This window comes from Schistocerca serialis, chromosome 1, assembly GCF_023864345.2.
Source record: "Schistocerca serialis cubense isolate TAMUIC-IGC-003099 chromosome 1, iqSchSeri2.2, whole genome shotgun sequence".
NCBI classification, from domain to species: Eukaryota; Metazoa; Arthropoda; class Insecta; order Orthoptera; family Acrididae; genus Schistocerca; species Schistocerca serialis.
This window is the reverse complement of record NC_064638.1, coordinates 1,147,750,454-1,147,770,074: the sequence shown is the minus strand read 5'-3', so window position 1 is coordinate 1,147,770,074 and position 19,621 is coordinate 1,147,750,454. Positions and strand designations below refer to the sequence as shown.

The window sequence follows — 19,621 nt, the reverse complement described above, 5'->3', positions numbered from 1 at the left end:
TCCTAAGCTCATTTTCATTCTCTTACGATTGTCTTCTTGCGGCTGTATCTTCAGGGACATTTATATGAAGGTTATTAAAATTTGCACACAACAAAACACTGAGTGTACAAAAGTTTACAAAAATGTGTGAATACAAGCTGTACTAAGATGGTACCAGAAAGAGTGCCAAATCCAGACTACAGTATGTACTAAAGACATTGTTCATATGCCACTACAGACAATGATAGGTGTTCATATTGTTGAAAATTTTCCCCGCTGTACATGAACGACATGTGAATTGTGCATTGTGGGAGGTGCTCCTTAAGTGAAGTTCCACTGTATTTATGACTGATTGCTTTCATAAGTTTATATTCATTCTTCACTTTACTGTCATTACAAGTATTAAAAATATGTATTTCTACATATTAGTGAAATTTCTCATAGCAATGATATTAATTTTGTACTCTTCACATTAAAAATTTAAATTGAGTTACTATTTGTCTTTTCCCATTTTTTCGGTTTGTTCCGTTTCTTCTAATTTACTTTGGTGCAATGACTAGGTCTTCAGATTAGACAGAGACACCTGTAAGGTTTTAAAACTATGTTCACTTTTCTGTTGTTTTGTCTCTGTGTCATTCTGGAACGCATAACGCTTGTTTCACTAGTGTAATGAAAGAAATAAAGTGTAGTAAATTGCTTTGTAATAAAACAGTATAAACTGTGCCATTCTGGAATGCATAATGCTAGTTTTACTTGTGTAATGGCGTAGAAATGGTTGCTTTGTAATTAACTAGTGTTTTTGTTGTGTAAGTGTGTGCATTTTTAAAAGTTATTTGTGTACACTTTCTTTTATGAAGTTTGTGTGGTGTTAATCTTGTAAAACAGCTCGTAACTGAGCAATAATTTTATTGGTAATTAATTAATTTCTAGATGGTGTTTTAATTGAATGTGTATATATTAAGGCAGAGAATCAAATGAGATGTTTTTTTATGCTCTTACAATTGTAAAACTTTTTTATTGTTTTGCTGACTCCTGTTGAGGTGTGTTTTTATCACTTTTAAGTTCCAATATGCCTGTTTGGCAAAAATCTAGTACTGAATATACATTACTAGTGATTATATGGAACAGTTGCTGGGTATTTATAGATATCTTATTTAATGAATTGCAGATTATGAGATTCCAGCACCAAGTGAAAAACTGGGAATGCTTGTAATGGAAGCCCTAACATTGTTATTGCATTCAAATGCAAGTAATGCAGCAGTTTTCAGAGAAAGTGGTGGTGCTCGCTGTGCCCACAATCTTGTTCCTTACTCTGAATGCAGGCAGCAGGCATTAGGTATGTATTATTGACTTGTCATGCTCCATAAAGCCCAACAAGATGAAGAAACAGCAGCAATAATGCATGTGTAGTTAACTAATTGTCACATACAGTTTTTATGGTTGGTTATTGACTAGCATTAATTGCAATCATAATTTTCCAAAGGTTCATTTTATTTTCTGCAGGCTATCTTATCACCCATAAAGCAGCGAAAAATTGAGCAGTGATTTTTTAAAAATACCTCTCTTTGTGGTGAGATTCAAATTCTTTTAATTACATTGTTTGAATTTAAATGACAATTGAAATACATTCGTGGAAATTCAAACTACAACACTCAGCAGCTGGATCAGTGCCATAGCTCCAACTGTAAAATGTAGAATCTCAAAGGAATGTTACAATGCCATCTCCCGACTTGTAATACAGAAAGTAAGATACTTTGTTGGAGTATTGTCATAGTGTGTAAACTGACAAGAGAGTTGCATTAATATTTTAATATTGTGGAGGATCTAAGCCCACCATTTGCTGCAGCAGGAGTGTACAAATTCCCTTGCACATGCAGTCAAGTGTGAATCGGAACTGAAAACTGCCGACACCTGGCTTACAGAACACAAGATCAATTGTTGTCATGGCAATACGGATAAGTTGACAGTGGCAGATCATGCACTGGGACCAGGAAACCACCATATTCAGTTCCCTGGTACTATAGTTTTATCAAAATCCAATAGAAATTCAAAAATACAAAAGCAACTTTAACAGAAAAGCAGGAGGACTGAAACTAAACAAGTTGTGAGCCTTATTGCCAAATAAAGCAAACAGCACCATCTTTCCTGGTGTACAAGCTCCATAACCCACATTAGTGCGATTCTGTGATTTTTCGGCACCAGCCGGGTGACATTACAGAATGTCATCCCCCAATCATTGTACGATTACAAAGCATTTATAGCGTTTGAGAATGTCTCCAGTATTAAGAGATGAAATGTTAGCCACACAACATGCCTCGGACCATAGTCTAATATCCATATAGCTAAAATCGATAAGGAAGCTGTATTTTTGTTAAGCTATTTTTGAACAAGTGATTTTGATATACCTAACAGAAATGCCTGCTAGTGGTCTATAGAACACTCAAGAAATGGAAAATCCAGGATGGAATGTAACAGTATTATGAAAAGGAAAGTTGCTACTCACCATATAGCGAAGGTGTTGAGTCACAGATGTTGCTGTTGTTGTGGTCTTTAGTCCTGAGACTGGTTTGATGCAACTCTCCAGGCTACTCTATCCTGTGCAAGCTTCTTCATCTCCCAGTACCTACTGCAGCCTACATCCTTTTGAATCTGCTTAGTGTATTCATCTCTTGATCTCTTCCTCTACGATTTTTACCCTCCACGCTGCCCTCCAATACTAAATTGGTGATCCCTCAATGTCTCGGAACATGTCCTACCAACTGATCCCTTCTTCTAGTCAAGTTGTGCCACAAGCTCCTCTTCTCCCCAATTCTGTTCAATACCTCCTCATTAGTAGATAGGCACAACAAAAAGACTACCACAATATAATCTTTTGTCGAAAATAGATGAAACACACATACATGCGAATGCAAACGCAAGTCACATACACGACTGTGGCTTCAGCTGCCAGAGGCTGCAGTCATTTTTTCTGTGTGTGTGTGTGTGTGTGTGTGTGTGTGTGTGTGTGTGTGTGTGTGTGTGTGTTTTGTCTGTTTTTGACAAAGTCTTTGTTGGCCGTTGGCCAGAAGCTTATATTGCGGCATTCTTTTCATAGTGCCTATCTGCAACTCAGCATCTCTGCTATATGGTGAGTAGCAACTTTCCTTTTCATAATATTGGTCTATAGAACATATTTATGAGAGAACAGTGTATGTTCTAATGGCTCCGTCTTATTCTATTGGATGAAAACAGAACAAAGGGTGCTATGCATAGAAGTAAGACTCTTGTAAACTTTGCCTACTCAGTCATCTCAGATTGGTGACCCATCATTCTCTAATGCAAACGGATTGGTCTGACAGTCACACTCTCAGTGAAATGAGCTGAACATCTAGCTTTTTTCATGCTTAATGCTTTATGAACAAGCTAAAATGTGTTACTGGTAACCCACTTGAATCTTGAAGTGGGATTCTCGTAACCAATGGGTCTTAAAAAGTTCTCGGTTCTCTCTTTCTCGTGAGTTTTGTGATAGTTTTATGGACTGAGAGCTTATTGTGGGCACAATCAGTACAGGGGATGGACAAAAATATCGGAACGCCAAAAAACCCAACACATTGCTGTGCCTAATACATCATAAGAAAACTGATGGCTTTCTAAACAGCTTTTAGTCATCCCAGAGTGGTTACATACAGGTTCTGTATGGTTTTCAAGGGAATCTTAAATCATTCTTCTTGCAAAATAGTGGAAAGTTTAGGTAACTGTGATGGAGGTGGCTAGCGATCATGCACCTTTCTCTCCGAAGTAGATGACAAAGTCTCAATATAATTGAGATTTTGGTGACTATGGTGACCAGGGAAGATGTGACATCCTCGTGCTTGCAAAACCAGTTGTGTACAGTGCAAGCTGTGTGAACAAGGACCCTGTTTCCTGGAGTACAGTATCATCATTGGGGAAAAATATTGTATCTTGGGATGAACCTAAGTGGCTAAAATGGTCACGTCATCTTCAACAGTAATGAGACCGTGAATAGTACCATGGGACCCATGAAACACCATGATATGGGTTCACAACAATCACTGAACCTCTGCCATGTTTCACTCTTAGCTACAAGCAGTCTGCATCATATGCTTGGGACAACACAACTCAGATGTAAACTCAACCAGAAGTTGGAAACAGTGTGAAACAAGACTCATCCAACCAAATAACTTTCTTCCATGGCTCCACAACCCGTATTTTATGGCTTTGGCACCACATTCTCGTGTTATGGCCATTTGCACCACTGATGTGTAGTCTGGCATTCCAGCTCACCCTGCATTTCCCAGTATGTAGAGCTCTCTTCGTTTTGTTTTGGTGCTGGCAGGGTTCCTGAATGTGTCATCCAGTTCTGCAGTGACTTTTACAGCAGTTGTTGTCTGATTTTTCATCTCCTGTCAGATCACTCAACTTGCACTTTTATCTGCATTGTGACTTAGCCGGTAATACTTTTCCACTTCCCCTGGTATAAATGTTCAATACAGTCTCTCTTGAAACACCAGACACTTCCTTTGCGTTGGTTACGGAAACATCTCATGTTCAAATTTCACTTAGCCCTGACATAATGCACTCACAACTACACAGAACACTGTAATAATCATGACTGACACAACACATTGAGGACACTGGACGTGGTCAGATACAACAGAACAATCTGCAGGCATATCTAGCACCTGAATTTATGTTTAAGCATGCATTTCTTGTGCTGTTTTCATGTTTTTGTCCAACCTCTGTACATTGTATAGAGATGGTGCCTCTTGGCATCCCTTGATTTCTCCATTAGTGTGTTGAGTGTATCTGATCTGGCAGCCACTGGATATCTTCTTTTTGAATAATCACATTTTACCACCTTGAGTATGTTAATTTCAGTCATTTGCTTGAAAGGTAATCAGTTTTCTGTCATGGACACGTACAGATAACTGTATCTAACTTATTTTAGTGTGCAACACAGATGATAGCTTATTTGTCAAGAATTTGTATGATCTTATTTTTCCTAATCATCTTTTGTTTCTGTAGATTTTAATTCTGTGTTTTTCAAAGTTATTTGTTGTTGTTTAGTACTGAGTCTTAAAGTGGTGGTTTTAATTCATTGGGGTCAATGTTGTTTCCCTCTGCATAGATAGCTGTTCATAACATACTAGTATTTATAAATTTTGTACCTATAATGTATCATAAAATTGGGCATTTCTGTTATTACTTAGTGAATGTTAAAGTGATGTCCTACCTATAGCCCATTTTAAGAAATTTGACAATGGACAACCATATATTTAAAAATAGTTGTGTGTATAATAACAATTTGTGTTAATAGAACATAACTGCAGTATCTTTCTTTTGCTGATGGATTGTATTATTTGAGTTTAGTCAAATGAACTTCAACAGTGAAGGAGAGGATTTGCAGAGCATGTGTGTAGATGCAGGGCAATTTTGAAAGGAGGCCAGAAAATCAGTTTTAGTATGACTGAAGTAATGGATATTTCTCAGTCAAAAAGATAGTTGTACACATCCTGGACCACTGTGTTGGTTGACAAGAAAGCCACCCTCACTTGCAATAGCAGTTAAATTCAGAACCCACCAGCTTGATTGTACGTTTTGCAGTCATGTGTGAGTATTGGTTGATTAATATAATACTTACACACCAAATAAACATCCATAGCTCTTGAAACTTCGTGGGAGATTAAAACTGTGTGCCAGACAAGGACTCAAACTGGGACCTGTGCCTTTCGCGGGCAAGCGCTCTGTCGACTGAACTATCCAAACAAACATGGATCATGCCCCACCCTAGGGTGTCCATTTCATTTTCATTGAAAAAGGGGACATTTAAAATTAATTAGAGAAAAACCTGGGACAATGAAGAAAAAAAAAAAAAAAAAAAACGGGACATAAATATTGTATTGACTAAATTTAATACACATACAAGTTTACTCTTAGAATGTGCACTCAGATGATCCCAAATCACTTTTTACAATTATTCTGCCACACTATCACTGTACTTTTCACTTTTATGTACTTTATCAAGAAGTGCATTTTCGTTTGAAATTGTATCATAAAAGTCAGTACACGATACACCATTAAAGTGTGTTTTGACAATGAGTAAGGTCCTCACTGTTTCAACTTTCATTCTGTTTTTTTCATCTGACCACAAAGAGTTCACTAACAAAAACACACGTTCCACAGCAGCATTTGACCCAGGAACTACCAGACAAAACTCCACCAAATGAATCATGTTTTTCATGTTAATGTTTTTACTTTTGAAATAAGCAAATATTTTACAGCCAGTTTGTAAGGAATTGTGCACCACATGTGCTGGACAGCCAACACATACTATATTATTCACTGTGTTCTGTTGCAGTTTGTGCAACAAATTGTTTTTTCCTTTCCTCTGCTTACCACCAAAATTGGTATTAGTGTTGTCTACAGAAACTGCAATCACCTTTCCCTCAAGATCATATTTCTTTAAAACCTCCAGCACATAATTCTGAAGTAAATCTGAAGTTTCTCCAGCTAAATTAACCAATTAGAGCTTTTTCACCGTGATACCATTTTCAGGGTGAAAGTACATGATAAGGAGAGGAACCAGCTTCAAATCCAGATGATTCAATGTATCAATCATTACTTAAATGAATCGAGCACTTTTCAGTGCATTTAAAACCTGCTGAGCTGCATACGGTGCAATAACATTTGAAACGATTGCATTACATTTTGTGTGTCCACATGTGAATTTAGGATTGAAAAGTTTTTTAACAACTGCTGTAGTACAGTCGATTGACTTAAAGCTATGGTTATGCATTGCACTGTGGTATGCAGACGTAGCTTCTTCTGCTGCCAACTGCCTATCCATTTCTGTTACTGATTTTTAGTTTACATAGTAGTCACTCACGCATTTATTTGCTCTTTTCGTTTGATCACTCATGCAATGTTTCTTTGTCTTAATGTGATTCACAAAGTCAGACCTTCCACCGTGACCAATAGCAAATTTTGATCTGCACAACGTACATTCTACAGTTTCTCCACTACCAGTCATAAAAGGAAACTCACTTTTTATATTGCTTTTAAAATTACACTTTCGTTTTGATATAATGAAACAGTGATTGCACAGTGAAAAAAATTAACAGTGCGGTGACGAAAGCCAGAGAGCAAGCATCAGTGGTGTAGAATATATCTGGACCGAAAGGACGGATTCAGTGGATCGATTTAGAAGAGAAGAATCTCTGTTGTTATTTGTAACCTATAGTGCGTTTAAAATTACTTGCGATTTTTGACAGTTCGGTACATGTTTGGGGTATGCTGAAAGTCATCACATGCTTCCTAGCGTAAATAATTGCACAGTTAATAGCAAGTCAAACAACCAGTAGCGTAAAATACTCTAGCCAAGCGGAATCATAAAAAAACAGGACATTTGAGCGTCCCCCAAAAAACTTTCGGGACAGCGGGACATTTTGGTAAAAAACGGGACTGTCCCGGGAAAAATGGGACTAATGGACACCCTAGCCCACCCTCACAGTTTCACTTCTACTAGTACTTCGTCTCCCACCTCTCCTGCATTCATGCAGGACTCGAATGCTTAGCATGTGACAACTTTTTTAGATTCAGAGTATCATTCTGGGAGCAACCATCTCAGATTCTCTAAGCAGAGATTGTGTGAAGACCAGCTTACTCTCTTCACTCACTTAGTGTACAAGTTTGTAGGTGGAGGGGCCTTGTTTGATGGCACATTTCTTGATTTCCAGAAACCCGTCAGTACAGCTTCACAACGCAGTTCAGCAACTGAAATGTATGCATATTGAGTATTGAGACAGGCATGTGGCTAGATAAAAGACTTCCCGGGAAACTTATGTTAATATCACATTGTTAATATGGATACATTCTATGAAACAAAAGCAGCAAATGACATGTCATAAGGAAGTGATATGTGACAGTTCTGTTCACACCATTATATAAATGACTTTGTGGATAATGTTGATATGCAGTCTGCACTTGGTGCAAAGACCTGCAGACAACCCCAAAATTACTAAAATTTAATCTAATGTGCATAAATAATTGAAAATCCCTTATATCATTTGATTACATAGTTGAAGAGTCAGTCACAAATATCAAGTATACAGTGGTTTTTATCGGGAGAAATTTAATGTAGATTGGTAACATGAATCTGTGTGTCGAGAGGTAAGATGCCAAACTGTGATTTAAAGGAAGGTTCCTAAAGAATTTTAAATTACCTATGCAGAAGTTGCTTTCAAAATCCTTGTGTGACCAATTCTTGAGTATAATTTGTTGTTCTGAGACCCTTGTAAAGATGGATTAACAAACACCATTGGCAGGTGCTCCAAAAAATGCTGTACTGTCAGAATTCAAAGAGCCCATATTCCATTTTGAAACAAGAAACATATAATTTGTTGCATCTTGCATCCAGTGTAACAACTATGATGGTAAAATTAGAGAAATTTGGGCTTGGGCAAAGGGCTACCACAGTGTATGCTTCTTTCTGTGAATAGAATAGTGAGAAGGATGATTATTCTGGTACCTGTTATCCTTAACTAAAAAAAGATGCAAATATATGTTTACAAAATTCACTTTGGGTAAATGCCAAGATGAACCCTTCAACAAGGACGTACACGATACCTTTCCTGTCATTCTCAGCTGAAATTCCACCTAGAATGTTGTCAGTGAGATGTTTAACCTCACTGTCTTCTTTGATCTGTTTAAAAATGTTAAAGATTTTACACATTGAATGTCATAACATTGTACGCATCCCAATTTTCAGAACAAATAACCAGTAGCCAGTATACAGCTGTGATATGTGACTGGTTCTGTAACTGCCAAATCTAATTTTCAATAACATGTAATATGACACAAAAGATTTTCTCTAATTCTGTACTATTTTGTGACATATCTTTCAGGAATTGTTCGTGAACTTCTGCTTGGCGCTGGAGGTGATGATGACATGGGAACTCTCCTGGGTATGATGCATTCTGCACCAGCATCAGCGCTGCAGCTAAAAGCCCACATTTTGAAGGTCAGTTATCAATTTTTTCAATGGTGTACTGGTAGGAGAAAAAGCTATTCTATGGAAATGTTATGAGGGGCAGGAATGCATTGGCTGTCTAAACCGGTTGCCTTTGCTGGTGAATTATTGTCACTGTAGGCCCACTGGATGCATTCTCCACTAACACCAGCTAACCTTGAACATCAAGTTTTTTGCACCAGAAAATTTTCTCTCTCCACCTCATAGCATTCAGTAAATACCAGATATTACAAGTGCCTGTGGCAGTCACACATACCATATACACACGAATAATCTGTGCCATCGAATAATCTGCGCAGCCCAATCTTAAGAAGGAGGGCGGGAGGATATTGGCTTTGATTTGTTTTTTATTTACCTATAATTGTTCTCACATAATGATTCTATTTACCGCCTTTTTTGCCATCATCAGTTGTGGTAGTATCATTTTCTCATCGCCACCTTTCCATAAAGCGCCATTCTCGGATCTGTCCAATAAAAGTGTGATAACACATTTTTTGTAATATTTTTCCACCAGTGGTAGCTGAATGAAGTCCCATGCTCATTTTACTCACTCACAAATCTGGGACAAATCCAGCCGCTTGATTTTTCCACTTGGTGTGAACTTGTGGTTTTTATTGGCTGTCCATTGCATATATCACTGTTTAAATACGGCTTTGAATGGACAGTTTATACACACATCTAGTGATTGCAGGACAGTTGTTAGGCCTCCAGGGATAATGACCAACTCAGTTTTCCCTTTTTGTAATTTGTCTCGCACTTCCTCAGCTGTATGTTTGCGGAAATTGTCCAGGACCAACATGTTATGTAAATTCAGTAACGGCCAGGGCAACATTGCCAAATGTGAGTCACCCAGTCAACCAAGAGGTCATTGTCCATCCACCCTTTTGGATTCATTGATATTTTCAGAATAGTCTTCCCTACAGGTATCACATAAGGTGTTAGCTTTCATCCATTGCCAGTTACAAACATCTTCACTGTACAATTTTGCTTCTCGTTGCCTCCAGTTCATATCATGATGCTGGATTCCTTGTTCTGGTTTTTGGTTGTCGAGTGACATTTCAAAATAGACTGGAGTTTGATCCGCATTACCAATATGCGATTATATAGAGTGAGTCAGGAGGAAAGGTGCATGCTTTGACGGGTGATACTACTGGTGATTCTGAACAAAAAACTGCCAACAAACATATGCCTTTTTCTTAAATGTCTCCAGGTAAACCAATGAACACAGCTAGGAATGGGAAAGGTGCAGGTGACGGTAAATTAAGATACTGTTATGTTATGGTTTGTTTAATTGTGTATGTTTCCTCGCAGAAGATGTTCGAACAGTCCACTGTCAACTTCAATGCATGTTACTGCTCTTGTAGACAGGTGTTGTGTCGCCGATCAGAGTTCAGTTTTGCATTCCTTTACCTGGGCACAAACACGTAAAATACAAGCAATAAGTTCCTCTCGTGACCACTCTGTGCTTGTAGACATCGCTCTTCAACCACCCTCACAAACAGCAATCCAATGGGGTAAGATTGGGTTACCTCGGTGGCCAAGCAATGACTCCACAGCGACTGATCCAACTAACAGATACTGTATCACTGGCCGTACGGAATGTGTAGGAGCTCCATCAAGCTGAAAGTACATACGAGGTCATGTTGCCAAAGGGATATTCTCCACATATTTTGGTAACACATTTTGAAGAAACTCAAGATACCGTTTCCCAGTGAGACAGTTTTATAAAATAACTGGGCTGATGAGTTGGTCATCAATAATACCGCACCACATGTTGACTGAGAAATGTCGTTGAAAATTCGTTTCCACAGTAGCATGCACATTTGCCCATACATGAGAGATGCGCGTGTTGTTAATTCTGTTGCAGATAAATGTTGACTTGTCAGTGAACAGAATGTGGAATTAATTGCTCATTGGCAATGATACGTTGACAGAATTCTTGCCGGGCGACAGTATCTCCTTCATGCAGGTGTTGTACACTCTGCCGGTGAAAGGGATACAGACCATGCTTGTGTACTCTGCGTATCATTCATGTTTGTGGAATACCAAGTTCTTCTAGAGATAGTAGTAGGGTTGCGTTCCACTGCTTGAAGAATGTTGTCAATTTCATTAAGAGTTTGTTATACAGGACATTCAGAGACAACATTTACACTGGGAAGCATACCATGCTCACGCTATCTGTGAAACACTCTGCTAAACACCCTGCTATCTGGCACTCTGCAATTTGGAAATCGTTGTTTGTATTCTTGCACAGCAGCTCTGGAATTCCCATTGGACAAACCATAGATGAACACCATGTTAGCATACTCTGCAAGTGTGAAGATCTGTGGCATTTTCAGTACACAAAACTGTATTCGTTGTTCACGTAACAACACAGTAGTACCGTGCACTAAAGCACTGTTGGACTGTGACTTGAGGTAAAGAACTGCACCGTGCGCAAGTGAACTGTGCGCTGATAGGGCCCGAGGGGCTTGGCATTCATTTGCTGGGTACAGGCTTGGCAACCCCGGGATTCCGGAGCTGGGGACTGGTAAGCACCGCTAGTCCTCTGTCACCGTAAGCTCTGGGCATGCTTCAGAGACCACCGTGCAGTGCGGCAGTGGAACGTTGTGTGTCTCAGCAAATAGGGATCTTGGCTTGGCTGCCCGGATTGTGAGGATGTAATAAACCTCTATAAAAAAAAACTTCAATCTCGAGGTGTGCTGCGTGCTGATGAGATGCATGGCTGTTGAGGTGGAACAGTCATTAGCGGGCAACCTCTGGGGAACTTGCCGCACCTCAGTTGTATAAGGCTTACTCAGGCACGTGGGGCTTTGTCTGAGTGGACTCTTACTTCCGTAGCTGCTTGTGGGACCGAAATGTATCCTATGAAATCTTCTTTTTCTCCTCCCGGTGGAAAGGATGGGCCACTGGAAGGTTCTAACACCCAGTCTATCAAGAGGACTCGTGTAGTCAGTCCCCCTGACTCCGGCGCTGCTTTGACGAGTCCATTCTTCAGTAAAAGAATGCATTCTTGTCCTCAGAAAGTGTTTCTCATAGTGAAACAGAAGGAGGGTAGTGTTTCGAGAAGGTTTTGCCCTTCTATATACAAAAGGGTTTGGAGGGAATCTGTGGCTCCTTAAAATTGGTGCAGTGCTTGGGCAATGGGACCTTGCTAGTGGAAACTTCCAATTCCCAGCAGGCAACTAACCTCCACACTGCTAAATGCCTTGGGAGGAAATATGCCATAGACACTGAGCTGCACAGCATCTTGAATTATAGCAAAGGTGCTTTGACATGCCAGGATATAGTAGACATTCCCAAGGAGGAACTGCAATGTGAGTGGGCTCCGGAAGGTATAGTTGACGTGCAATATATCATGAAAAGGGTTGATGGGCATCTTATTAAATCCGACTCCTTTAATCTGACCTTCAGTAGCACGAAACTTCCTGAGCATGTTAAGGCTGGCTTCCTTCACCTTAGTGTGAAGCCTTATTTCCCAACCCCAATGTGCTGTTTTAAATGCCAGCACTTTGGGCATACCACCTGAGGATGTAAAGGTGAAGCGACTTGCGGCAATTGTGGTAAGGCCGCTCATGAAGAAATTGGTTGCTCGTCTCCAGCCAAATGTATCAGTTGCTCTGGAACCCACCCCATTTGGAGTAGGGACTGCCAAATCTTTTTAGAGGGATGCAAAGTCCAGTAAATAAAAACAATCAAGCGTATCCCCTATGGTGAGGCAAAAAGTATCTACAAGTTGATACAGCCTCCCACATTTGCTGCATCTTTTGCGTCAATGGTTCAGAAGCCTACTCCAAAAGCAGATGCCTTTGTGCAGACGGAGGTGGCGAGTGTTGGCACTAACACCTGCAGATGTCAGTGCACTTGCAAGGCAGCAAATGTTTCAGAGCCTGTGGCCTCTGCTCGAACAGCAGAAAAGGGCACAGTGGCCAACTTGGGCCAGCCCCTGGCGCCTCCAACAGCTGAGGCTGTTCAGAAGCCCAGTAGGGCCATTATCACTCCCACGCCAGCTCCACCAAAGCCCAACAAACTGCAAAAAGCTCCTATAAAGCAGGCACAGCAGGTCAGATCATGTGGTAAACCGTCTGACCATGTCGATGTCATTTTACATGTGCTTCTTCTGGCTCTTCCCCAGAGCCGATGGAGTATGATGTATGTGTGGGGCAATCATCTTGCCCCGTGACTGCCCCTCCACCTACTGCAGTATCCCCACCCCGTCAGAAAGATAGGATGAAGGTGCTACCCACATCATACATGGCTCCCATACTTCAGTGGAACTTGCAGGGGTTCAGGACACATGTGGAGGAACTTCGTCTACTCTCTCAGGGTAGTCCACTGTGTGTGTCTCCAGGAGACTTATTTACATCCCTCATACTCCCCTGCGCTCCAAGGCTATACACTCCGCAAAAGGGATGACCTGTGTGGAGAGGGAACTGGAGGGGGTGTAGATCTTTTCGTCAGGATGGACTGCCACTCCTCACCTCTCTCACTTATGACAACTTTACAAGCCATTGCTGTGTCTGTGCATGTGCATCGTCCATTGACTATATGTTCCCTTTACTTCCCCCACATGATGCCCTTGATGAAGGACCCTCACTGCCCTTATTACACAGTGCCCCCAGTCATTCATCTTCTGTGGTGATTTTAATGCCCACAATGTGCTTTGGGGCTCTACAATTACCTGTCCCAGGTGTAGAGCAATTGAGAGGCTCCTCCTGTCATCCTGTGCATACTTGCTAAATGCGGGACAGAGCACTCACTTCTGCACAGCGACACTCTGCCATTGATCTCTCGCTTGGCTCTCCAGCTCTTGCCCACAGTGCTCAATTGGAAGTGGCCAGTGACTTGCTTGGAAGTGATCACTTCCCGATCTGGATTCACCTGCCAGATGGTGTAGGCCCCGAAATGAAATCCCCACGATGAGTTCTCAGTAGAGCCGACTGGACACTTTATAGCCAGTTGGCCCAGTTCGAACACTGTGTGAATGTCAAGGTGTGGGTGTATCATATTACCAAAATGGTCCACCATGCGACTGCAGCATCCATTCCACAGTCCATGAGCCACCAGAAGAGGCAGCCTGCCCCTTGGTGGAGTGCAGAATGCCGCTCTGCAATCAGGACCAGGTGTGCGGCTCTGCGTAGGTTCCAGTGTCAGCCAACTGCTGAGAATCTTGCAGCCTTTCAAGTGGCGAGGGCAAAATGTCGCCAAATTATTCGAGAGAGCAAGAAGAGGTCATGGCAACAGTTCCTGAATACCATTAATCGTTCCACCAAAAGTTCCATTGTGTGGGAGACCATCAGGAGAGTTTGTGGGAGAGGAGGGAGGTGCCCCATGGCTGCTGTAATGAATAGCAGCACTCTCCACATGGATCCACGAGACATTGCCCAAACTATAGTAGCATATTTTGCCACAGTTACCACAACAGCTAGTCAGGATCTGGGTTTCCATCACCATAGAATGGTTGCTGAGAGGTGTAGTTTGGACTTCCAGTCCACCTCCAATGAAATTTGCAACTGACCAGTCTCCATGTGCGAGCTGGATTCTGCATTGTCTGTGGCTCGTGACACATCCCCTGGTCACGACAGGATCCATTACAGTATGCTATGGCACCTCACAAGGTGCAACAGAGGTATCTTTCTCGGAATTTTTTAATGCCATTTGGGCATCAGGTCACTTTCCTGACTTGTGGCGTGAGGCAGTTTTAATTCCTCTTTTGAAACCTGGGAAAGACCGCGCATGCCCAAGTAGGTACTGTAGTGTTGCTCTCACTAGTTGCATGGGAAAGACCTTGGAGCAAATGATCAACCACCACTTTGTCTGGATCTTAGAATTGTGGCAACTCCTTGGTCGCTTTCAGTGTGGGTTCAGGAGGTTTCATTCCACCTTTGATAACCTTGCCCTCCTGGAGTCGGCTATACAACAAGCTTTCCTATGCGGTCATCACCTTCTAGGTGTATTTTTTGACATCAAGTAGGCCTATGGTACTACTTGGAGGCGTCTCATCCTAGAGCAGCTTCACGAATGGGGTGTATCGTGGTTGTCTCTCCATTTTTATTCAGTCTTTCCTCTCGCCACGATATTTTAGATACCAAGTCAGTGACGTCCTGCCTGATTGCTTTGAGCAAGAGAACGGTACCCCTCAAGGTAGCGTTTTAAGTGTGACTGTCTTTGCCATAGCTATTAATAGCATTACGTCCATAGTGAAAAGTCCTGTCCAGTGTTCCTTGTTTGTGGATGATTTCTCTGTGTTTTCCTCTTCTTCAAACTTCGCAATGACAATGTGTCAGTTTCAACTTAACTTTAGATGTTTGGATCAGTGGGCGCAGAAGAGTGGCTTTAAGTTTTCCACCGGGAAGTCCGTGTGTGTTCTTTTTCACCGTTCTTGTTCGATTTTAACATTTCCTGCATTGAGAATGAGGGACACTGTCCTTACTTTTAAAGACAGTGAGATTTCTGGGGCTCATTTTTGACTCGAACCTTACATGGTTACCTCATCTTAGAGACCTGAAACAACTGTCAGTTAAGGCTTTAAGTATTTTAAAATGTCTCAGCCACAGTACATGGGGAGCAGACAGGACTTGTATGCTCCAGTTTTACAGGGCTTTTGTGCGATCTCGGCTTGATTATGGATGCATGGTGTATGGGTCTGCAAGACCTTTTTATTTAAAGATGTTGGACGTTGTGCACCAGAAGGGATTAGGTTGGCCACTGGGGCATTCAGAACAAGCCCCATACCAAGCCTCTGTGCAGAGGCTGGTGAACAGCCACTTCATATGCAGCGATGGCTACTTATGGTGCAGCAGGCATATAAAACTATGTCCACACCATACACACCCGCATACCATATCATTGCTGAGCTTCCTCTGGCACAGATTTTTCATAACTGGCAACAAGTAACGAGGCCCTATGGCATTCGCACACAGGATTGCTTTTTTGCAATGGCTATGGCTGGTCTTATTGTTTTTCGTTGAGGTTTGAGCAGATTTCCACCATGGCTCCTCTAGAGACCCAGGCTTTAGTTTTAGATGTGCATCATGGTTTTACCATCGTTTTCGCTGATGGCTCCAAACAAGGGGATTTCCGTGGCTGTTCTGTAGTGTTCCCTGATCATGTCACCAGGTTTTGCCTGCCTGATGAATATACCGTTTTTGCAGCAGAGCTCCATGCGATCCTGAAGGCATTGGAGCAGCTGAATCGTATTCGGGGCAATCAGTTTCTCATCTGCTCTGATTCCCTGAGTGCCGTACAATCATTGCAGAATTTGTACCCAGTTGAGAAGTTGGTCCAGCTGATATATGACCAACTTTACTTGCTCCACCAGCGGGGTAAGCAGGTGTCATTCTGCTGGGTGCCAGGTCATGTCAGAATATGGAGCAATGAACAGGCTGATTGAGCTGCCGAGGAAGCTTGCAGAGAGCAGGATGTAGCACAGTATCCTATTGCCTTGCAGTCTGTCATTTCTGCACTCCACAGGAAGTGCATGCGGTTGTGGGAGGAAGAATGGCTGGAGGTGACGGCCAATAATCTGTGGTTGGTGAAGCCAGCAACTCGGCCGTGGCATTCCTCCTGCTAGTTGCTCAGGCGGGGTGAAGTGACCCTTACACGTTTTCAGATCAGACACTGTCCTCTCACATATAGCTTTCTATTATGGCAGGAGGATCCCCCATTTTGTGATGCTTGTGGTGTGCACATCTCTGTCTGCCACATTTTAATGGAATGCATGTTATATCGTTTTGCAAGGGCAGTGGCAAAAATTGGTTTTTTTACAGTTTTACGTGTCTGGACTCTGACCTAAACTTTTAGGCTTGCAGAGTGGCTGGCTCCTCCCTTTTTTTCCTTGTGGTCAGTCTGCTACTTCCATTGTTTTAGCTTTCTTCCTGTGTAGTGCATGTTTTACTGCTGACGCCATGCTTCGTCGTGGGTATGCACATAGTTTTCCAACCTTTGTTACCTGTGTTTTACAATCTGTTTTATCTCCCTGTTCTGGGTATTTTCTTGACACCCATCTCAATCTGGTTTTGAGTGGGTGCTTGAAGACATTGCTGTCGTGCGCCCATACAAACCTCTCCATCCATCCTGCATACTGACAAGGTTAGTAAGGACGATGCTACGTCTTTCCCGTTCCTAGTTGTTTTCGTTGGTTTACCCGGAAACGTTTAAGAAAAGGCATATGTTTATTAGGAGTTTTTTGTTCAGAATCTCCACTAGTATCACCCCTTAAAGCATGTACATTTCCTCCTGACTCACCTTGTGTATAGGAATGTCCATTGCACAAATTTATCACACTGTGATGAAAATTCACTACTTTTAGCTTGTAATGCCTGGAAGCTTTTGAGCGATGGTAGTGTTCTTCAAGAAGCATAATCCATTTCAATTTAAAACTTTTGGTGACCAGCCCTAGCTAGCTTTGAAACTGGTGATGTCTAGTTCTCTGGCTAAAGCAGTGCTTTGAGTTGGCTCATCTCACTAGTCACCTTGCATCCATATTGTCAATTGTCGCCTACATATTAAAAAACCTTTTTTCGAGGTCCAGGTGCTTCACTTTTTGGCAACGAAATGCCCAGTGATTACTGTTCGTTTCTTGAAGCCACATTTTGTTTCTTTGTCAGTCATGAATACAACCCTCACTCACATAGTACTTTCTTCCTGTTGCGGATTCCAGTGTTCTCTGTTTCTTCAATACTTTTAAGTCTTTCTTTAGCTGTGTATGAGTAATAACAAGAACTTGTAGCCATAATTAACAAGTTAACACATGCTTAATAATTCACTTCTAACTTGTTATTTACACATCACAGTCTGAGGCTCCAACAACACTATAGTATAACAGGGTCTATTGTTGGGGGTGGAGCAGTACTAACCTTATTACAATTAATCCATGCACCCCAATTTTTCATCCATACGTTCAGGAAAAAATATGCGCAGATTATTTGCGCATGTATAGTAGTACTGCAAGTTATTACCATTTATTACCAAGTTGCTGAAGTGTTTGAACTGTGACAACATTTCTTACTAACAAAATTAATTTGATGTTGTATTCTTTTTTATAGTCATTGCTGATTTGCCTGCGTGAAAGCCATCGATGCCGTACGGTATTTCGCAAAGTTGGTGGCTTTGTGTATGTAATGAGTGTTTTGGTATCTATGGAGGGCTGCCTGTCTGGACAGCCATCTCAACCCTGGGAGAGTATACCGTACACCCAGGTGCTGCATTTACTGCACATGGTCTTTAATACAGTTACTGTTGCCATGCGCTTCGAACCTGCAAATGCCAAATTTTTCCATAATGAGGTATGTAATTTTTCAGGTAAATATTTAGTAGTTGCTTTATGCCTGTCCATATGATATTTTAACACACTAAAAATTGTCCTCTTTCTTGTATTAATGTTACAGCATTATTTTGTATCTATAACAGACCCACTCCCAAATTCCTTTGTTGTTGTTAATCATTTTCATCACTGTGACACTGGTATGTATCCCCTTCATGAATCTGGACCTTGCTGTCGATGGGGTGGCTTGCCAAATCGTAGGTACAAACACAGCGAAGTGGTATCTGTTGAGAGGCCAGACAAATGTGTAGTTCCTGAAGAGGGGCAGCAACCTTTTCAGTAGTTGCAGGGGTAACAGTTCGGATGATTGACTGATCTGTCCTTGTAACATAAACGGCCTTGCTGTGCTTGCTGAATGCTGAAAGCAAGGAGAAACTGCAGCCTTAATTTTTCCCAAGGACATGCAGCTTTACTGCATTGTTAAATGATGATGGCATCCTCTTAGGTAAAATATTCCAGAGGTAAAATAGTCCCCCATTCTGACCTCTGGGCAGAGACTACTCAGGAGAATATCGTTGTAAGGAGAAACAAAACTGGCATTCTGCGGATCGGAGTGTAGAGTGTTATATCCCTTAATTGGGCAGGTAGGTTAGAAAATTTGAAAAGGGAAATGGATGGTGGAAGTTAGATTTAATGGAGTTTGGTGGTAGGAGCAACAGAACTCCTGATCATGTGAATACATTGTTATAAATACCAAGTCATATAGGAGTAATGCAGGAGTGGGTTTAATAATGAATAAGAAAATAGGAATGCAGGTAAGCTACTATGAAGAGCATAGTGAGCACAGTTTCATAGCCAAGATAGACAACGAAGCCCATGCCTACCACAGTAGTATAAGTTTACATGCCAACTTGCTCCACAGATGATGAAGAGATTGAAGAAATTTATGATGAGATGAAAGAAATTATTCAGATAGTTAAAGGAGATGAAAATTTGTAATGGAGGATTGGGACTCAATAGTGGGAAAAGGAAGAGAAGGAAAAATAGTAGGTGAATATGGAATGGGGGAAAGGAATGAAAGAGGAAGCTGCTTGGTAGATTTTTGCACAGAGCAGAATTCAATCATCACTAACACTTGGTTCAAGAATAATAAAAAAAAGGCTATATATGTGGAAGAGACCGCGAGATACCGGAAGTTTTCAGATTGACTGTATAATGATTAGACAGAAATTTAGATAACAGATTTTGAATTGTAAGACATTTCCAGGGGCAGGTGAACTCTAATTGCATGTTATTGGTTATGAACTGTAGATTGGAACTGAAACTGAAAAGAGAGAGGAATTTAAGGA

The 19,621-nt window shown here is 41.3% G+C and overlaps 1 protein-coding gene across 1 annotated transcript in view; it reads left to right on the top strand.

Annotated features, from left to right (window-relative positions):
• LOC126456073 (WD repeat and FYVE domain-containing protein 3) overlaps positions 1–19,621 on the top strand; it is a 303,206-nt gene that overhangs the window by 63,557 nt on the left and 220,028 nt on the right. Inside the window, 3 exon segments of the mRNA XM_050091831.1 lie at positions 1,148–1,315; positions 8,883–8,998; positions 18,055–18,294. Coding sequence (XP_049947788.1) covers positions 1,148–1,315; positions 8,883–8,998; positions 18,055–18,294 — 524 coding nt within the window.